The sequence below is a fragment of the Stegodyphus dumicola genome, chromosome X1 (genome assembly GCF_044657685.1).
Source record: "Stegodyphus dumicola isolate Sdum_Otavi_A_Nest chromosome X1, ASM4465768v1".
Taxonomy (NCBI): Eukaryota; Metazoa; Arthropoda; class Arachnida; order Araneae; family Eresidae; genus Stegodyphus; species Stegodyphus dumicola.
In genome coordinates this window covers 128,126,128-128,149,354 of record NC_140780.1, presented here as the reverse complement: position 1 = coordinate 128,149,354, position 23,227 = coordinate 128,126,128, and the positions used below count along the sequence as shown (strand labels likewise).

At 31.8% G+C, this 23,227-nt stretch overlaps 1 protein-coding gene across 1 annotated transcript in view; it reads right to left on the bottom strand.

Annotated features, from left to right (window-relative positions):
* Positions 1-2,244: 2,244 nt before the first annotated feature.
* LOC118204523 (dnaJ homolog l(2)tid, mitochondrial-like) overlaps positions 2,245-23,227 on the bottom strand; it is a 93,886-nt gene continuing 72,903 nt past the window's right edge. Inside the window, exons 8-11 of the mRNA XM_085808513.1 lie at positions 11,301-11,429; positions 11,094-11,209; positions 3,052-3,149; positions 2,245-2,473 (exon numbers count right to left, since the gene is read on the bottom strand). Coding sequence (XP_085664639.1) covers positions 2,367-2,473; positions 3,052-3,149; positions 11,094-11,209; positions 11,301-11,429 — 450 coding nt within the window. The 3' untranslated portion in view covers positions 2,245-2,366. The remainder of the gene's footprint in view (positions 2,474-3,051; positions 3,150-11,093; positions 11,210-11,300; positions 11,430-23,227) is intronic.

Here is a 23,227-nt window from a genome sequence, read left to right as displayed (position 1 = left end):
AAATCTGCTGGATGGAGCACTGAAATTTTTTAATTAATGGTGTTTTTTTTTAATAAAGAAATGTGGACAGGCAGTAATAAATGAAGATAACATAGTAGACTTTTTATTACCGATGACAATGCTCCAATCATCATTCAATTAATGAAGGGCAAAATCTGCACTATGGTTCTAGGTCAGGGATAGCCAACCTGCAGCACATGTGCCACAGGCGGAGTTTTAAGAGTGGCACACGAAGACTTAATTAAAAGATTTAAAAATATAATATCATCTTTATCAACTCCGTTGATAGAGGCACACAAACACATTAGAACAAATATAATAATTCAGTTTCTCTGCAGACGTTAATTGTTATGCAACTGAAATCCAAATCAAAAGTACTGACCTACAGCAGTATACTACACTAAAAAGCATACATAAGGAACTTATTTCAACCGCAAATGATCCAAATTATATTGAATTTTGGAAATTTTTAACAACAAGCAATTTTTTAAATTTTCACGATTTGGCTGTCAGATATTGTTTTAGGTTTGGATCAACATAAATTTTTATTAATTTTTTTTTCTTTTACAAACATAATTAAATGAAAATATCGTTCAAGATTTACTTAATTTACATTAAACACCTAGTTTTGTTAGTATCTTCAAGAAGTAATCCTAATATAAGAGACTTGTAAAAACAACTGCATATTCAAAAACCACATTAATTAAGAACTGACTATGTAATAGTTGTTTAGATGTAAATGTTTCAAATTATTCATTTTTGTTTTGTACATAACCTAATTGACTGAACCTTTAAAAAATGTTTTTTCACAACAAAACCCTAGATTATGTGCTTATTTTATTTATTATATTATTTTTTAAATGTCTACTACTCAGACTTACATAAATAATGTGCTTTTTGGGAAAAAAATCAGCCTATAAATAAAATTTTTTCCCCTTTTTAAATTTTTTCAATATGTTGGAAGTGGCACGCTTCCCAAAAAGGTTGGCCACCTCTGTTCTACAGGGTGGGCCAAATCAGACCTACCAATGTTAAACACAAATAACTTTTTTATCTTTTGCTATAATTATTTTTTTTTCTTTTTGTAGGTTATAATTGAATTCTTGGAAATTTATTATGGAACCACACAATACAAAACAACGCATTAAAATTATCAAGTTTTTCGATTCTTGTCTAGGATCAATTGTTATGACGCAGAGTAAATTTCAGCAATATTTTAATTCAAGTGTACTGTTTGGTGCAGTGTTATGGCCAACCTCTCTGTCACTTTCCTCAGTTATCGGCCCATATTTCTTCAAGAATGAGGATGGAATACAAGAAACGATTTCTGGAGCTTCTTGCAGAACAACGATTGAAATTTTTTTGCGGCTAATGGCGGAGCAGGATCCTTTTTTCTAATGGTGATATTTAAAAGACAAAGTGTATGTTAATAAACCAGAGACTATTAGACAGCTGAAGCAGAATATTCGAGACAAAATTCTGAGCCTTCAACCAGAAACATTACGTGGTGTAATGGAAAACGCATTAAAAAGAGCCAATCTCTGTATCGAGAAAAATGGTGGACATTTGCATGATGTCATATTTCATGCATAATTTCTAAAATATATATTTTATGTATAAAAATTAATCAAAATAAATGATTATTACAAGAGTTCTTCCTATTTAACATTAGGTCTTATTTGGCCCACCCTGTAGATCCAGAAAATGCCACTACCAATAGTGAGGAAAGTGACAGAGAGGTTACTGAAGATGGAAAAAATTTCAATTGACAAGTTAGTTGGAATTCTTGACACAGCAACTATAGGACTTGAACAATGGAACTTTGTAACTGAATAAGAAATTATGTCTGTCTATAGAATTGCACAGAAGGTATTAGCACAAAAAAAAAAACAAAGCAATCTAAACAATTTATATTCAGAGAAATGTTTAATAAAGTAAATAAATAAATATTAAATTTTTTTTGAAAATTTTGATACCCTTTAGATCATAAATGCTTCATTATTTCATAAATCGCAATTTCATATTTTTAACTGCATAATTTCTACATGTCATCTTACTAGATTTAAACTGATGATCTAATGTCTGGAAAAATCCCAAATCGAGAAATACTGAAGTCCCGATGAGTTCGGGTCTCAAGCTTTGTACTGTATACTAACAGAGTATAAAAATAGATTAAATTACAGTACCAGAAAATTACATTTTTTTTAAAACCAAGATTACTTTGTGTATAAAATGAAACTGAGAGCAATTTTTTAAAATTTTATTTCTGTGAATGATGTATGTTTTAACAATTGAATAACAGAATGATATATAAACATATTTAACAATTCTATACAAATCTAAAAGTACACAGTTTTTAAATGAAGCTAGCCACTTTTCTTTTGTCCACTTTCAACTTCATTTTCAGTATCATGCTCATTTAAAGCTGAGCGTATTTGATAAACATAATCATCAGATGTAGCAGCAACTTTACCTGAAAGACACACAAGTAAAATATTACAGTACCTACCAGTAAGTTATACAAATTTCCTTATCATGTTTAAAAACACATAAAAAATCTATTAAATTATGTATTGTAATGTAAAGCCATTTGATAAAAATTTCAAAATCATATTAAGTAATTTTCAACAAAAATGTTCATTTTTACATTCACACATTTTTCAAATCCAGAATCACAAATCAGAATATGTCTATAATAATCAATAATTATTTTTCAGAAATTAAAAACACAGTACAGTTTTCTAAACAGAAGTGAATTAGAAACAGTAGGAATGGTAAGAAACTGAAAACAAGCTCGACAAGATACTAAGGAGAAGATCCAATACCACAGTGTCTGCCCTCTGGATGCCTATGCACAAGAAGAAGGCCACATTTAATCACTATTTAAACACATAAATAAAATACAAAACATACTTTAAGAGCTGTATATTAAAACACAGAAATAAATGAGCACAGAACTTCCAACACTGCTTGTGCCTCACAGGAGGAGGTGAAAAAATTATATCACAGATTTTAAAATAGTGTCAATAAAAGCTTTAAAATAAAACATACCTTCTTTTGTTTGGATCACACCATCAACAGTACCTGGAGTATCATTTTCCATCTCAGCAAAGACCGTGGCAAGAGCTTTCTGTTTACCAGACAAATGCCTGAAATTCATGTTTCAGCAATTTAAATACATAAATATACATGAGTGCATAAGATAAAAATTATAAATTAAAATTATATCTTTCATTTGCAACAGTTCTTAAATATTTCATTTTAATTTGGATATTTGCTCCTTCCATCGCTTACACAATGCTGGTGATACAGATAATTTGAAACTTAAACTAAAAATTGTAAACTAAAACCTAAAACTTTTTAACATATCCTCAATGTTAATTACAAACACATTTCACTTTACACTTTGCTTCTGCCAACCTGCTGATGCCTTCAAAAATGTAATAAATTTCTATAACAGGTGCACTTATTGTGCCCATTTGTTTATGCTGGCTTATTAAGATGTTTAGCCAATGGAAGCTGGAGGAAACACACATATATATATATATATAAGCACAACTAAAATGCAAATAAAATATATGTGAAGGAAAAAGGAAATTAAAATTTTCAAAAAGAATACAGAAAAAAAAAAAAAAAAAATTATTATTTAAATACCTTTCCACTTTTATTATATATTTATTGTTCTACATGGTGATGAAAGAGAAATAACAGTTCTTTTCTTCCCAGAAAGTATTACTTTCATCATTTAAAATTCTGAGCTCAACAGACACTTTTTATATAAAGAAATAACACAGAAAAGTCTAAATTACTTTTTCACAAAATTTTATTTTGCTGGTTCTTTACATGAATATTATAATATCCTTCACAGATTGTAACATCACAAAAATACACAGCAGGGCAACTAAAAAATTAAGTAATTTTTCCCTTCAAAAAGGAAAAAGGCATAATATTCAAACTGATGTGTATTATTTGAAATACAGTTCTAACTAATGCACACAGTAGCACAATCTTATAATGAAAAGAATCTTATAATGAGGTAACTCTTCGGTAAGACTTTATAAGATGTTGCAATTCTATGGATCTTTTCAAAGTCGGAAGGAGATTCTCATTAACTCTCCCTAGTTCTCCCAAGTTACCTTAGGGTTGAGGAAACTATTCTGTGGTGATTCACTGGATTACACAGCGTATCTTCAAATGATTAACATATAACATATGATTAGATCGAACCCATAGAGTAAACACCAGTTTTCACTGCAAAGCATTTTTTTTTTCTTCCTTTTCACAAGAGGCCCTTAGCAATAAATGTAACATTACTTGAGGAAGGGCTTTTCTATAATCCTGTATTCAAAGCGAACACTTCTCCCTAAGGCCTAACAAATCTTGACCAAAACAGATTGCCCTCTTTCGTTAAAATTGCTAAGATATGGCTTCTCTGGAACAAACATGGTATTTGTGCGAGTTGTTTGCTCCAAGAACCTTTCTTATAAATATAAAAGGAAGGGAATAAAATGCTTTTCTTTCATATTGTTTCAGGAATACATGTAACATTCATATTAAAAAGGAAATTTATAATTTTTTGCTTAGAACTGTTACAAATATGCAATACTTATTCTTTTACCTGACATGTATACCTTATTTGCTAATCGAAATTTCATTCAAGAAAAAGGTGCATTATACGTAGCAAAAATAGTAAAGAAATGTGAACAAGGGTTTGCATGCGAAATGTATAAGGTTTGATTATGGCTTGGAGACTTATCCAAAAACATTTCATTCATAATTCATTAGTTGTTTTTCATTCATATATATAATGTTGCATAAACCTCAGGAATAATGAATTTTTTTTCAGGGAAGCTTCACAGTCGGTAGATTCTTTTGTTTAATTGTTAAACTGCTTGGAATAAAAAAACTATAACTTTTGTAAATTGCTAAAAGGTTAACAGCAGCAATTATATGTTACATATTACTGACAAAACTTATTGAAATAAGTAACAAAAATTATGCAAATTATGCAAACTGGCTCAAAGACCAAGCATGAAAATACTTTTGTTTTTAACAGCTCTGTTTTAAAAATTCCTATGCAATTATCTTTTAAAAAGCAAGAAAATTTTGCTTATTTCATTCCTTTTATTGTTGTGCTTCATATTTACCTTGTCTAATTTTTAATGTGTGTAGAAAACAAATGGCATGTATCCCAATACTACCGTTTATCTGTTTATATGCAATGGAAATTTTGTTATGTTAGATTATTTGAGTTATTAGAAAGCTAGACTAGAAGAGAAACACGCTAATGTGACAATCAAAATCGTAAAAAACAACCTTATATTTAGCGTAGGTATAATGAAACACTCAATCGATTTCGAGGGCAGCTAAAGGTCCCTCCTCATCAGGAGAAAGAAATACATATAAAGAAGAAAATAGGAATCACAGAAACACGTGGTGCTTATCAGCACTGCACGTGGTTATAACTAGATTTTTAATCAGAGTTGCACTGGCCGCCTACTTTTACTGAGCCAGGCTGTCTGATCAAGCATAAAGAAATATTAGCGAAGTTAAAATAGGGAGCGAGGGGCAAATGCACATTACGCTCAAAATCTGAACTTCAAATAATGGAAAGCAACCACTGAACAGATTTTTATACCCTCTGGTAGTACCAAGTGCGAGGAGGTAACGCCATCTATCGGCAAAAATAATTGAATTAAGACAGTAGAATTTTAAAGGCATTAGGAAGGACTGGATTGGACTTCAAATCATTAACTAAACTTTCTAAATCTTTGTGAATGTGAAAAGCCTCAAGAAAATCCAATTCGCCTATGGAAGAAGCCTTTCGGATGATTTTTGCAGACCCAAAATCAAAATTATGGTTAAAAGTCCAGCTATGATACGCTATGAAATTAACAAGTCTTCAATAGTGTATCATAGCTGGACTTTTAACCATAATTTTGATTTTGGGTCTGCAAAAATCATCCAAAAGGCTTCTTCCATAGGCGAATTGGATTTTCTTGAGGCTTTTCACATTCACAAAGATTTAGAAATTTTAGTTAATGATTTGAAGTCCAATCCAGTCCTTCCTAATGCCTTTAAAATTCTACTGTCTTAATTCAATTATTTTTGCCGATAGATGGCGTTACCTCCTCGCACTTGGTACTACCAGAGGGTATAAAAATCCGTTCAGTGGTTGCTTTCCATTATTTGAAGTTCAGATTTTGAGCGTAATGTGCATTTGCCCCTCGCTCCCTATTTTAACTTCGCTAATATTTCTTTATGCTTGATCAGACAGCCTGGCTCAGTAAAAGTAGGCGGCCAGTGCAACTCTGATTAAAAATCTAGTTATAACCACGTGCAGTGCTGATAAGCACCACGTGTTTCTGTGATTCCTATTTTCTTCTTTATATGTCTTTCTTTCTCCTGATGAGGAGGGACCTTTAGCTGCCCTCGAAATCGCTTGAGTGTTTCATTATACCTACGCTAAATATAAGGTTGTTTTTTACGATTTTGATTATTAGAAAGCGTTAGATTATTTTAATATGGCATATCTGCCTAAACAGACAATGGCTTCGTTTTTAACAGAAATGGACCCACCTTACACATGAGAGTAAACTAAAAAAACTCATATGCAACAAACTTCATCTATGAGATTCAAACCAAACTACACCTGATATGACTGATTTTATGTCCTCAGCTACTGGTGGGGGCTTAATGGAAATTTTTGACTTCTTTATGTATTAAATAGAAGTACATGCAGACATCTATAAGTAGATTCAGAAACACTTAATTTTATGGATACTTTTGAGGAGCAAATTAATCTAAAATACATAACAAATGGAATATGAATAATGCAAAATGTATGTGAAAAAAGAAAAGGAAAAGAAAGGGTACTAATTAATTTGTTGGAATATTTTGTACCTATAATAAGATATCTACATGAATTAATTTAAAAAGCAATTAATACACAAGAATGTTGTTTTGAAGATGATTAAAGCCTGCCTCTTCCATACAGGTACTGGTAACAAAGGAAATAATAATAATAGTAATGAACTTGGGATCTAGAAGCTTCATACTGCAATCTAATACTTCAAGAAAACTAGCATTTTACAATTCTAAAAATATAACATGTGAATAAAACATACAGTTTACTACTCAACATAAGATCCTATTTTAATAATTTCATTCTACTGTTTATACTATTTTATACACAAGGCACACAGAAATATTATAAAAGTTCAAATAAATACTTTGCTTTCTTTTTTTAATAATAATGCCTCTTATCGTCAACCAATAAAAAAATTCTTTATTAACACTAGAACTGCGGTAGGGGTCATTTTGACCCCTGAACACTTTTGACTGTTGATTACTTTTGTTTTATTGGAAAAAATCTTTTGGAATTTTTTACACTTTTCTTACATAGACAACAAATATTTGTAAAAAAATTTTCTGCATTCTAGGTTTGTTAGTTTTTGAAATATCGGCATGTATTCCTAGAACGGCGCACGGGAATCATTTTGACCTCTTTACTTTTATCACTCTTTCTGCTCGAGGCATTGTCAAATAACCCATGAAAAACATTCACCGATAAGAATTTTTCAATTGCATTCATACTATCTCCCAGAGGGATAACAAACCTAGGTGGTCTCACTACTTTGTAATGTCTACATAAGTTATTTCTTTTTTTACATTTATCTATTCGTTTGACTGATAGGATTCAGGGGGCTGGAGTTTTTAGTTTCTCCACACCTGCAGAGGCTTACCCCACTCACTTTGATGGAGAACTGAAAGCCATTCATGTAGCTCTCCAACAATTATCAATGAGACAGAGCTCACTGATAATTGTTTAATTATTTCCATCTAAAACTAGAAGTAGATTTACACAATATATGCCTAATAAACCTGACAAATTTGGAATAAAATTTTGGTTATCTGCCTTCGTTGATACTAAATACCTCTTGAATGGATTTCTTTATCTAGGAAAAGATGAAACAGCAAAGCCTCAATTACGTTTGAAAATGTTGTCATAAAATTAACGGAGCCACATCTAAACAAAGGGAGGAATATTACCACGGATAATTATTTTACTAGCATTAAATTAGCAGAAATGTTAAAATAAAAAAAATACAACTATGGTCGGCACAATGAAAAAGAACAGAAGAGAAATTCCTATATCTTTGAAAAATATGAAACATATGAAAAGAAAATGGATAAAAAGAGAAAAAAGTGTCAAGTACAAAGATGCAATGGAAACAAATCTCAAGAATATTGTGCATCTTGTTCCAAAGTTGTGTGCAGAAAATGTACTGGAAAAATTGTTGAAAATTATTTTTGTATCAACTGCATTAATTCTTAATATGTATGTGTAATCTCTAATATCTTAAACATTAAATAGAATTGAAATGAAATACTTTACAAATTCCATTCAGCTACACATATAATGATATAACTGAAACATCAGAGAACATTTCTTATTTTTCGATTTAGAGAGTGAATCATTCTCCGAGTAAGTACATAAAAAAATATTATATAAATTGTGTTTTATTTTAGTTAACATTAGTTTTAATTTATAAAACCATTTATTTGAAATCAATTCTTATATCAAATTAATGAGTTATTTGAGTTATTGTAGTATGATCCAATTGATCGCCATGTACTCAATACATGTACAGTATTTTAAAAAGCCAATAAAGTATCATGTGATATTAAATATAAATTATGAAATACATATAAAGTACATATTCGTGCCAATGTATGGCATTTAAAATTGTTTTACTATTGTTATTTCAGTACTTTCATCAAAGGGTTAAAATGAACCCTTAGCGCCATTCCAGTAGGTAAGATTTTCCCACTGTTCTAGTGTTAATAAACAAAACTAAAACTGAATTAAAAAAATTTTGTTTAAAAAACCATACTTTACTTCCACTTTTCTTTTTTGAACATCAGTTAACATAAATTAAAAAGTAAGGAAATGCTAAAAAATTACATTTCAGGAAATATATAAAGGCAACAATTGTCTATTTGCAAAGCCACGTGGAAGTTAAATAACAGCTCTTACATCTTGTGCAATGGTAGTGTTGCCACTGCACAAGAAGGAAAATGATGATTCACAGCAGCACTAATCCACATAACGTTTTGGGAGCTGCAAAAACAGATATTAGGCAGGCATTAAAATAAAATGTCTTTGAGCTGCTTAAATCTTCTAAAATGACACTCAGAGTAGTTGAAACCTATTCAAACACTCCTCAAAAGAGAACACCTAGAGTAATAATAAATAAAATTAACATATACATATAGAGAGAGAGAGAAAGAAAGGGAAAAAATGCTGTAAAATTTATTAATTAATAAACAATGAGATCAACTATACAGACTATATACCTACTAAAATTGGGAACTATCTAACAGGAAGGCACAAATTAAAAACAAGATGAAACGCAAACTTCGAAATCAAACCTGAAAAACAAATAAATTGAAAAAACAAAATAAGGTGAACAAAAGTTGATGATTCTTCAAGTATTATAAAGTCTGTCAAAAGACAGAAATGACTGCTTGACTTGTGATGACTCTAAATTTGTGCCATCCTGTTAGACAGACCACCACTTTAGGTAGACGTATATTCTTTCTCTCTCTCTCTCGCTATATATATATGTAAAATATAAAAAAATACGATGGCTTTGCTTTTCGCGAACACGCAACCTTTAATTAACTTTCTACAATTCAGGATCTTCGCCCTAGACCAGTACCTTCTAGAATTTGCTAGCCTATTATGTAACCGCTACTATAAATAACGAACATGCCCCATTTTGAGTCAGAAGCTTTCTTCTCTCTGTGCCTTTAGGGTCTATGCTACTGCGCTTGCTCTTTTTGTTAGAATAAGTTATGACGCATTAAAGTTTAAATACTCTTATTTCGAAAAGATAGAAACATTCTTTTTTTTTTTTTTTTCGCTAAGAAATGCTGCTTGTGTCATCAAGAAGTTAATGCCTGTAGCTCCGAGTGCTAAGTTAAACACCAGATTAACAGTTTTGGTGTGTATGATGGGCAACAGTGAATCCCTCATTAAGATTTGAAGTTGTAGAATATGCAGGTCAATACAATAGACCATTGACTTTGCAAAGAAGGGGAAGACACTGCTAGGCATGGAAACTAACTATAGTTCAATGATGAGATACTAGGTAGAGGGTTAAGGCAGAAAGTAATCACCAAGGCACAAAGTCTTGATAACATGGGAAATGGATGAATATACACTCTTCAAGCCAGAAATTGCTATATGCCTAGTGACTAATTCGAAGGTGCACTGGTATAATATATATAGAGAGCAATTACATTCTAGTTAATGATGATAAATTACTATTTAATTGTAAGAAGGGAAAATGTGTTATTCAGATGATAATTTCTCCTAATGCACTGTTGTTTTGACCCATTTTGCTCATTTTTACATCAATTGTTTTAAAAACAAAGTCTCATCCTTTTATTGCCAGTATATAACAAACACAAATTAGTTAACATTGCTGAAAAGCACTTCATCTAACTATTTTTTAGTAATACCTCAAATCATATTTACAGCCAAAAACAGAAATATTTCATATGAATAAATGAATGTTATAAAATAATTATTTTACACTGAAGCCTATTACCGTTTAAATAAATATTTTTGCATTTTGAAACAAAATTCCATTCAATTACAGCTACTCTGTAGCATATATTGACAGCCTGATAGTCAAATATTAAACCAAGCAATGAACTAAAACTTGATATCTTTTACCCTTTAAAATCGAATTAGCTTTAAAACATAGTAAACCAGTACAATATCAAATGCTGTATTCTTAGTATCATGAGTTTTAGACTTCTTAAGTGGAAAAAAATTATAAGAGGAAACTGCATAGCCAGAAATTTGTCCACACCTTTAAGTTTCATTATGGATTTAAAAATCAGATTCCTCAAATAAAGGAACTACATATTCAAAAAATAATTCCAAATTATTCAATATAACATTAATACCTTGTATATAAAATATAATGGTACACTTTCTAAAGAAAATAAATTTTACAAAGATTTGAAGTTATTTTTAACTACACTTATTTTAAATTTACAAAAAAGTTAATACATACGATGGTACTTTTATTTTGATATATATATAGTGGTCTCCATAACCATAGCTAGTTACACGTTTGATTCCTTTCCCTTCTAATCTCATGCGAGTATGCGATGAAGTACAAGGAGGTATCTGGAATACATAATATAAATAGTCAAAATAATGACAAAACAGAACTAAAACTTAAAGAGCAGTAAGTTTTAAGTAAATAAATAACATTAACCTTAAGGATAATTTCCTCATGCAGCCCTCGAACTCTAAGTGACCCACCTAATAATGCTTGGCACACACTAATAGTGACATCAGAATGAATATCAGGTCCATCTCTTCTAAAATAGTCACTTTTGGCAACCTAAATAGAACAGAAAATTTTACAAATATAATAAAACACAAGCTGAGAGTTAATATAAATATTACATGATAATAACAGCCATATGTGCTGAAGAAGGTAAAACAATTTAACTTAAAATTGTATTCCCCAAATTTTTTTCCTGTAAATGCTTTAAAATCTCTACAAATGATGTATCATTTTAATACAGTACAAGTCAAGAAATCCGCAAAGCTTGGGACCAGAGGGTATGTAGATTTTAGGATTTTGAAAATTTCAAGACAAAAAAGATAAAGCATAATATTCGGACTAAAAATGCAAAATAAATAAGGCATATTAGATACATTTAATTAAATTATTATATACATTATTGCAATAATTTAATATATGCATTAAATTATTATTACATATATAAGCTGGTTATATTATTCATTGCATTATATATACACAGCATCGAGGTTTGCCGATTTCGCCTAGTGCAAAGATTTCCGGTGCTAGAATCACTGTTGCTGTAAAATTTAACAGCTTTTCTTTATTTTTCCGTATATCATACATAATCGTGTCGCAATTCCATACCATTCTGCTATCAATCGAGGATTAGCACGTGCCTCCATCTTTTGCAGAATTTGCACCTGTTGCGCTACCATCAATGCAACGTGTTTACGTTTTTCAACGTTGCAAGCAGTAAAATCATGAGTGCGTTTCTTATCTGTCATTGTATTAAAAAGGGCGGAAATTTAAAATATTCTTAATTGATCCACAAATAAATCCAGATAAAAAAAGGCAGCACTAAACAATCTCGTAAAATAACAATGCTCAGAAAATACATCGTAAACTCGAATGAAGAGTTGAGTGAATCGTCTGCTTTTTTACCTCGATCCAGATTAGAGGGAAAACCACTTCTATCTTATTTATTTTAACTTTTTTCATGTCAATAATTTGGTATTTCTATTATGACTCATTTGGTAATTATGACATCATTATTCGGTAAGTATTTTTTCTTTGATATTTCGTACACAATGTTGCAGTTTCCGGAACCTATAAACTGAATGTTAATATTTTGAGAGGCAATGCGGATTTCAGATCGGCAGATTTTTGGTATTTGACTGTAGTAATATTTAGTCTTTTGTGAAATTAAAATTTATATAAACTTAAATGAATTATTTTATGACTAATCTCACTGGTCTGACCTCATCCAAATAAGCACACAAAATTTATCATGAGTAATTCATGCCAACAGCTACAGTAATGAATGTTGTCATCATTGATGATAGCAACAGGAAGATATGTTTTTGACAGATTTTTCACACATTGTAAATCACAGTCGAATGTAGCAAAACTGGTAAAACTCAGTTTTCCTTTCAAATTCTTCTCCTCTGGATCTTTGTACAGCATTGCCTCTTCATCTAACTTTTGTCATCAGCTTGACAACATTTAACAATCCATCAGTGAAATCCACTGGCCTTTGTTGCACTTCAAAACTGAAAAAATAGAGATGGAAGTAGTAACAGGGTTGCCACTCAAACAGGAAAATGAAATTCCCTGACTTTTCTAAGTCTTACAGGTGTGTTTCAAGAAAATTCCGGTCTCTCCATGCAGTGTGCGTAGGCTGTGCTGAGAGGTAAATTAATCTTGGTACCACTTAAAAACAAACATTTGCCAATTACATACGACTTATCCCCAAAGCATTACTATTATAATTACACTGCTGGCCATTAAAATTGCAACACCAGGAGGAAATCATCTGATGAACATCAAAATCGTATAAAAGGAAGAAGTTGGGATATGCAAACGATTAGTGCTTCAGTGCATTTAGATGACGCAGGAGGGAGATACGACATCTGAAGCACTGCATTAAAAAAAAAAAAGTTGTGCAGTGGATATCTCATTTGGAAAGTGCTTTGTAAGGTTGGAGTTTGCTCATAATATCATGTTATGCCTCGAATAAGAAGAAATGTTTACCAGTAAGTTTCAAAATCCGATAGAGGCAGGATCGTTGCCTATCGAAAGTGTAGATTATCGTTCTGTGATATCGCCGGTCGCACTGGTCGACATCCAACCACTGTCATGCGAATATGGAATTAATGGATTGCTGAGGGTCAAACTGAAGGGCATGCAGGATCTCAACGCCCTCCCATGACTAATGCCAGAGAGGACTGAAATCAGCAAAGCAAAACCATAGGACCAAATCACGGACCATTAGACAGGAAATGGGCATGTTTGCAGCATGCACATTATCAGCTCATAAGGTGTGTAGACATTTGCAGCAGCAGGGACTATCAGCAGGATGACCATTACTTTGGACTCCCTTGACAATGCAGCATAGAGGGAGATGGCAACTCTGGTGCACCAAATGAAAAAGCTGAGTACAGGAGTGGGACAATGTCACCTTTTCAAATGAATCCTGGCTATGTATGCAGTATTCTGATGGCCATATACATGTCTGAAGTGTCCGAGGAGGCCACACATCGCCTGCTTGCATTCGATATTGGCATAGGGGCCCTGCACCTGGTGTGATGGTTTGGGCAGCCATTGGGCACATTTCTAACATCTTATATCCAAAGGTTGTGCTCTATCTTTGAAGCCCCCAAACACCATGTACCAACAAGATAATGCAGGATCACATGTTGCACGTCGTGTTCTGACCTTCCTCGATACAGGGTATTCGATTGTTGCCCTGGCCTGCATGGTCTCTAGATCTGTCACCTATTGAAAACATCTGGTCATTGGTTGCTGGGAGACTGGCCTACCACACTTCTCCAGCTAATACAGTTGATGAAGTATGGCACAGACTTGAAGCAGTATGGAGTAAGTTGCCCATTTGTGTCATCCAAGCCCAGCTTGACTCCACGCCTAAACGGGTAAGAGCTGTTTTAACTGCCAGGGGTAGCAGCTGTTTCTACTAATTTCACACCTCTGTAAACCTCCAAAATGCTTAAATTTAATCATTTTGTCTTCATTCCATACTGTTTACATGCAATAAATATCTTTTTTACATTTGCATTCCTTCATTGTGTTGCAATTTCAATGGCCAGCAGTGTATAATAGGTGCTGTATTCTCCACTGCAGATTTGAATTAAAATCTGCCCAATCTGGATTAAAAGAAAGCCCCCCCTTTTTTGGGCAGACATTTTGCAGCTAAACGAAAGAAAGAAATCCAATTAATGAACTTTTAAAAAAATTCAGGTTTATGTTTATTTAGCAGCATACATGAGAAAAAATATGTTGTACATTGAATTTCGTGATGGTATGTATGACATCATATTGCTAGAATTAGTTTCAGGAGTATAGCAGAGAAAATTGCCTGGAATTTCAAAGTATTATTAACTAATAATAAATAAATTTAGAAGGAAGAAGCTATATTAATTGATACGGATAAATTTAATAATAAGACTATTAAATTAAGTTAATTACTTAAAGATTAAACACCGGATTACAATAATCAATGATATTTTGGTGAATATAATTATATTAAATGGTTAGCCGAAATGATTACTGCTTTTTAATTTTACTGCAAAATACCAAATAAGACATTTATTAAAAAGAAAAAAAAAAAAGGTTTAAAAGATTTTGCAGTAAAATCCTAGTTTACTGCTGCTGATCATAATGTTGCCAAATCCCATGTGTATCGTATACTAGGATTACAACGATTTTGTTTTATATGAGAATAGGAAGGTAATTTTTTTCGTTGCACATGCGCATGTGAATCTTTTGATTCCCGAGGTTACTGGAAACCAAAGTTGCTGGAAACTTGCTTTGCCTTTCTAAAAGATAATCTCACTGCAGCTGCAAAAGTTGGCTTTACGGCAGCAGCTCACTCGATACGTAATTCACCAAGAAAGTAATCGTTTCCAATGTAGGCGGAAAAATCTTTTTTTGGGTGGGGGTGGGGAATGTCGTATGAAATTCTCCGACTTTTCCAGATTTTGACTAAAACATTTAAATTCTCTGATTTTCCCCCGACTTTTTTAGTCAATTTTCGAATTCCCTGACTTTTCTCAGTTTTTCCAGATAGCAGAGTAACCCTGTAGTAAGTGGAGAGACCCATCAGCTGTCACCTTGAAATACAATCTAGACTCATCTGCATTAAATATGATTTCTGAGGCATATTTATCAGTTATATTCATCAGTTTGTTCCTTTTCTACACATTATTTCTTCCTGGTTGACAGTACCAACTCCTCTGCCCACAAAGCTTAAGAAAAGGAAATCCATGTACCGCACTTTATACTTTTGAAGATATACAGCTGCAGGTTGTTGAGTTTTCGTCTTCAGCACATTTCCCTGAACTCCTGTAATTTTTGACTGTATTAGTTTCAAATACGTCTTTTGGCAATCAACAATGTGAAGAATGAATGTCTCATTCTTCAAAAATAAAATCCAGCATCTAATGTTAATAAGTGATGCAATTTTTAGGCATTGACTGCTTTAACAATCTTGGATCATCAATTTTTGGTGAAATTTGGCACAAATTTTTAATTCTGTAACCAAATGTTTCATACTATGTTAGAGATAGTCATCTTCGCAAAGCTATTAACTACTGCAAAACTAAATAGTACTCATAAAATCCAGATGTGTATTCATTCTCAAACCATCAAAATGAAACTTAAAATAAAGGTGTTTTGATAAATGTTTGCAAGGTAATATTCAATATTTTGGCATTTGGGATGGCATCAGCACCACTCATATTCCTTTTTCTATCATCAAAATCAAAGGTAAACACAATTTAAAACATTTTCTAAAACATATTTTTATTATACGGGCATCCTTTTTATAACATTGTAACATTATTTTTGCTAACAGAATTATCAAGATATTTACGAATTTCAGAATCAAGCATTTAATAGATAAATTAATCTTAAAATTGCTGAAATATTGACAAGTCAACAAACCTAATGACACTCAGCATAAGAATTCATATTCTAAAAAAGAAAAGTTTTTGGTACAAAAAAGAGGTACAGTTCAAAAGTAAGTCTGCTAAGAGTTCCAAACTTTCTAATACAGATCTGGCAACTATTTACCAAATCTACAAAGCTCTGGGCGACTTTAAAATAAACTGTGAAATTCATAGATAATTAATTCCATAATATAACTTAGAAAAACTAGAACGGTTTTCATTAAGAAATATAAAAGATGGCAGATACGCATTTAGCCTTCTAATCATAGACTTCATTTTTTACATGGCAGGTAATGACTTCACAAATTTTAGTGGTTCTAATACTAACTTGGAAGCTCAATCTTTGAATGTTTGATCTCGGTGTCACACTTCCAAATTCTAATACTGTTGTAACCAATCTCACTTGTCTGAAAATGGTCAGCAAGAGCCCAAGACATTCATTGTGGCAAGTAATCAAATGTGCCTGTCACTGGCAAGAGTCTTGAGCACCATACAGGGCGACAGTCTGATTTTAGCTCAGTTCTGGCCACAGTTTTGAAATGGTATGGGTCTTTTCCCACCAACCTCTTAAGAGGACTTTCAGCTCACCGTATATTTAGAGTGCCCTTGCCGCAGAGACACTATACATTTACAAACAACCATGCCTTTTCAGGCATTCGAACCAGGGCCCTTCAGTAGGGCAGTCACTAATTATCATTCTGGTTGGGCAGCAAATTTTAATGTAGTACAGTCAAAAGTCGTTAATCCGGACTCGTCGGGACTTCGGCGATTCCGGATTATCGATTTTTCCGGATTATAGATCATCAGTTAAAATCTGGTAAGATGGTATGCAGAAATTATAAAATTAAAAATATAAAACTGTAATTTATGAAATAAAGAACAATTATGATCTAAAGGGTATCAAAATTTACTCAAAAAAAAAAGCTTAATATTTATTTGTTTACTTTATTAAACATTTCTTTCAATGTAAATCGTTTAAGTTGCTTCGTGTTATGCGATAATACTTTCTCTTTAATTCTATAAACAGACATAATTTCTTCTTCAGTTACAAAGTTCCGCTGTTAAATTCCTATAATTGCTGTGGAGAATACCGACTAATTTCTCAATTGAAACTTTTTGTTTTCAATAACCTCTGTGTCACTCTCTTCACTATCAGAAGCGAATTATAATGACGAAGAATTTGATTTAAATCATATCAAAGACGGAGTACATCGAGATGAAATACTACATTTAGTAAGGAGTTATAAGCCAAATAAAATAAAAATATCTGCCCGGAAGATAAGGATAGTGCTGACAGACCAACTTCCAATTTATTGCGCGCCAAAAAAAAGCACAGTCTATATATTATACCTTGAGATAAAACTAACTGAACATGTTTCCTTTTAAAAACAAAGAACTAATTTTTTGATATTGTGTCCACTTTACTTTTATGCTGTCCTTAAACCTTAGATTCCAAGGACTTCATAAAATTTGGCCACTTGGCAGCTGTACATGCTTTCCACCCCTCCAAGTATTTCAACTGACATAATTTTTCAAAAAATATACATTATATTAAACATCATGATGCAATAACAATATCTTTTACTATAATAAAAATTCATGAGTTTTTTATGTGTATCTATATGAACAAAAGAACATTGTCATACAATTTGCAATAGAGTAATGATTTGTTTCCACCCTTTTGTATTCTGATAGTGAAAGAAGAAAACATTTTGATTTATAAGATCGCCTTAAAAATGTAATTAGTGCAGATATCAATTTTGTGCTGCAATTTTAAAATAAATGACTGCTACTAAGAGACAGCCTATATTCAAATATGCAGTGAGCTTGAAGCTACCATACTAAATCATTCCCTTGATGAACATATTCAATCAAATTAGCTTACTATTTAAAACTTCATCAGTACATATGCAATTATACATGCATGTATTACATGATTAGATATTTTTTCATTTCTTTGACAATTTAATGCTCTTATTACCATTCTTTTTCAATTCATTAAATATTTATAGAAATATTGATAGTTGTAACAACTGCAAAACAAGCCATTGAAATCATGGAGATACATTACAGTCAAAAGTCGTTAATCCGGACTCATCGGGACATCGGCGATTCCGGATTATAGATCAGCAATTTAAATCTGGTAAGATGGCATGCAGAAATTATAAAATTAAAAATACAAAACCATAATTTATGAAATAAAGAACAATTATGATCTAAAAGGTATCAAAATGTACAAAAAAAAGCTTAATATTTATTTTTTTACTTTATTAAACATTTCTTTCAATGTAAGTTGTTTAAGTTGCTTCGTTTTATGTGATAATACTTTCTCTTTAATTCTATAAACAGACATAATTTCTTCTTCAGTTACAAAGTTCCGCTGTTAAATTCCTATAATTGCTGTGTCGAGAATACCGACTAATTTGTCAATCGAAATTTTTTCGTTTTCAATAACCTCTGTTACTTTCTTCGTTATCGGAAGCGAATTATAATGATGAGGAATTTGATTTAAATCATATCAAAGACGGAGTACATCGAGATGAAATACTACATTTAGTAAGGAATTATAAGCTAAATAAAATAAAAACATCTGCCCTGAAGATAAGGATAGTGCTGACAGATTAACTTCCAATTCATTGCGCGCCGCGGCATTTCGCCGTTCCCCCCTCCCCCCCGGGCCGCAGATCAGCGTGAAATTGATAAACAGATTTCAAAATGGTTTGAGAAAAGAAGGATATGCCTTTATCCATTTTCTGCAGCAATTCCACTTTTTGTTTAATGGACTTCTAAACATACTTTCACTTTGTAGATCCTTTACATATTAGTAAATATATATTGGAAGTTCTATTTGACATAATCTAAAGTTCAAGCTTACTTTTATAAAATTGCTCTAACAGTCTGCAAAAAATAATAAGCCGGATCGAATTCGAAGATTAAGGAACAATGCAATCTGCAACATTAACTGAATTAGATACTTTTAATGCGGTGCGGCGTTTCGCCGAAATTTTAAGAATAAGAAAAAGTTGGGAGTATTTTGTAAATCGGGTTGGCGGGAGAGTGGTTGAAAATCGGGTGAGTTGGCAACTCTGGTAAGACTATTCAGATCAAATAAGTTTTAATATGAACAATTATGATGAAAATCACCAAGGGTTTGGGAGGGGGTGATATTTGTACACTTTGAGTTTCATTAATTCAATAAATTTCAATTTATTGTTTAAAAACATTTTCCTTGCTTAGTAAAGGCTAAAAGTAAAAACCAGGAGATTCAGTAAACTTACTGGGGGTGTTGGCAGCTATATGTTACATATTCTATGCTTTCATAGTTTTATGTAATGCTTGCATAGCTTTCTTAAGCTATGTATTATTAATGGTATGCACAGTGTAGTGCTGAGTCGTCAGCTGTGTTCAGTTTCATGCATTTTCCTTTAATTCACTGACTAGATATTTATGTTATGGGTACATTTCTTGCTATGAGCAAAATGTAAAGAACTTCAGTAATTAATTACAAAGGCTAAAACAAACTAAGTTATATTTTGTAAGGACTGAACCAAACTTATATTTATGATATCATTATTTTAATAATATACAATATTACATTCCAGTCATGAATGAAAAATGTTTTCAAATGCTAATTATTAACTAAGCTATACGTTTTATTGATTTTAACTTACATTGTTTTGCCTGTTATTTCAATTAATGAACATATTTTGCTGCATTGAACATATTACAGTTTCAGTATTTACTAATACATTGCTAGATAAGAAAACAAACATTTTTTTTCATACTTTTATTGAGTTACATACCTGTATCTTTGCCATACATCAATGCCTGAAAATACTTACTTAAAAATGGCTAGGCAAGATCAGATTACCATTTTTTTAATAACACTACTTTAATTTTTATAAATATTTTTTACCTGAAGTTATTACCATAGTTGATAATCATCAAAGAGATTCAAAGATAAAATATTTTATTTTTTAATATTTTTAAACAAAATTTGAGAATAATGAGCTTGAATATCCCAAACCTGAAAATTCAGGATTTAAGAAAGCAAAAAGTCTGGAAATGGATATATCCAGATGACAATCAATCCGGTATTAATCATGTAGTACAACAAAACCTCGAATTCACAAATTTAATTAATTCCAGAAGTATGTTTGTTATCTGAAAAGTTTGTACAAGAAAACTATTTTTCCAATAGGAATTAATGCAAATTGAATTAATTCATAAACTATTAACTTATTCAAACTTTAGAACAAGTTCATAACACAGAAGTTCATAACACTCTTTTTAAACAAGTTCATAAAACAGAAGGTAATAAAAATCATATAAAACAATTAAGATAAACAAATTAAGCACATAAAATAAATAAAAACTAAATTTACCCTCCAAGCACCATGAGTTTGGGCCTGAAATTTCAAAGATCTATGCCATGAAAAAATTGATTTTTCTTCTTTATAATTCTAAAACGACTTTCTTAATTTGCACTTTGACTCCTTTTCTCCCAATATACATTTGACCCGAAATAGGATAATCAGAAGCTGGTAGAAATTTCCATATGTAATGAACTAGGAAATTATACTTATAAATGGAATTTTATGTGATACAGTATACTGTACGAAGAGTGAACAACGTAAGTGGAAAATGATGAGGAAGAGAAATGATGTTATGTGCCACTCAATTCTGCTTCTGATATATTCAGCCTCCATTTTACTAAAAACCAGTCCTATGTGATAAATTATCCTCTATGTCTTAAAATGAGACATATGAGGCATGGCATTGTCAATGAAAATGTGTATGTTGTAGCTTGCTGCTGCTTTATCAGAGTAATTATCATGAAGTGAAAACTTTGTATTTTGCCCTCTTTTGAAAGAATTTCACAGGTCAAAGATCTAATAGGATCATCTTTTCTTCCTTTCTTTTCCTATGACCTTCTGTTGCTGCAGCTTTTTCTTCTTGAGATAATTTTTATGGTCCTCTAGTAACTCCTTTACATGTTCAATGTTACCTTCAAAGCCAACGGTTAGAGACACACAATATCGTAGAAAACAAAATATGTTTTAATTGTCAAAGCTCTAAAAGCTTCAGCATGCAACAAAATACATAACCTCCAAATTGAATTCATAGTCTGCGAATTAATTACAGCCAGGCTTTGTTACCCCTCCAAGCAACCAAGCCATATACATTCAAAAATATTTGCCATGCTATATTTAAGTACACAGATATACATCATGAAATGTGTACAGAGAATTAAGCTAGTATAAATATTGGACAGAAAAGAGACACGTTTGGAAGCTCATTTTGGAAATGTAATTAAGAAAACATTTATTCTCAGCTTTTTGGACAAATATAAAGTTTTGGAGTCAAACACTTGGCCACTTAAATGGCTAATGAGTGTTACACAATGCAAAATATTAAAACAATGTTTTAGGAAGTCCTTGAGAGTTAATCATATAGCACAGGCTACCTCAAAACAACTTTGAAAATGGTTTGTAATAATGTTTTTAAAGATTTTAATATTAAATCGAAATAAAAAGTCCACACTGAATAACAAAATCAAAAGACAAAGAAATAAATTATATCTGTTTTAGATTCTGCTGCAGATATTGCCAAAACAAACTGCAGTAATGAAAACACTGATACAATCATAAATGAGTTTGACTTATTTAATTACGGTAAAGCACACCAGGGCTATCTGCCAAAAGGGAAGGAGGACTTTCTAAGGAAAACTGGCTCATATACATGTTACACATGGGGAAAACCACAAAACGTCCATGCAGCCAGCCCGTTCTCCAGGATTCGAACCCTGAACCAAACTACCAGTGTTCAACAATTTTACCGCTTGGCCACTGGGGGAGGGACAATTATAAATGAGACATTAGGAAAAAAGGATACTCGTTGGTTATTCACTAACTGCCAATATCTCACCAAAAATGCCACCTGTGACTTGACAAATACTTGTAAGCATTCAGGAGCCCCAGAAGCTATTCCAGATTCTTTTACAGAATAAATTCTTTTTCTTGTTAATTTAAGCTAAGGAAGGATAGGGATGGCTTCAATTTTTTTTTCTTTTATTTCAGTGTCAATTTTGATCTTGAGACTGGCATTCAAGCACAAATAATGAAGAGCATATAAGGATAAGAGCTGACTGCTCTAACTGGAGGAATAAGCAGAAATGTGGTAGAATTAGTCATTGCAGTGACAAGCTACAGAAATTAGCAATCTGTTTGATGCCATTTCTAATTCAACTGCCAAAAAATAACAACTGAAAATTAAGGATTTCTTCACCAAAAAGGCACAAATAAATTGTTTGCCTTATACCAGCGTTTACGAGATAACAATGAAGAATTGGGAGGGGGGAACATCAATCTTGAAAGAAACTAGAAAGCATAGTATTATATTGCATAAGCGTATAGAGCACAATGCAGCTCTATATTTTAAAAATCTTTCATGAAGAAAAATAACCTTGTCCATCAAGTGACATATTAACGAGCTTGATACTGAATCATTCTAGGAAAAAAAGAAAAGCACAGTCTATATATTATACCTTGAGATAAAACTAACTGAACATGTTTCCTTTTAAAAACAAAGAACTAATTTTTTGATATTGTGTCCACTTTACTTTTATGCTGTCCTTAAACCTTAGATTCCAAGGACTTCATAAAATTTGGCCACTTGGCAGCTGCACATGCTTTCCACCCCTCCACAAGTATTTCAACTGACATAATTTTTCAAAAAATATACATTATATTAAACATCATGACGCAATAACAATATCTTTTACTATAATAAAAATTCATGAGTTTTTTTATGTGTAATCTATATGAACAAAAGAACATTGTCATACAATTTGCAATAGAGTAATGATTTGTTTCCACCCTTTTGTATTCTGATAGTGAAAGAAGAAAACATTTTGATTTATAAGAT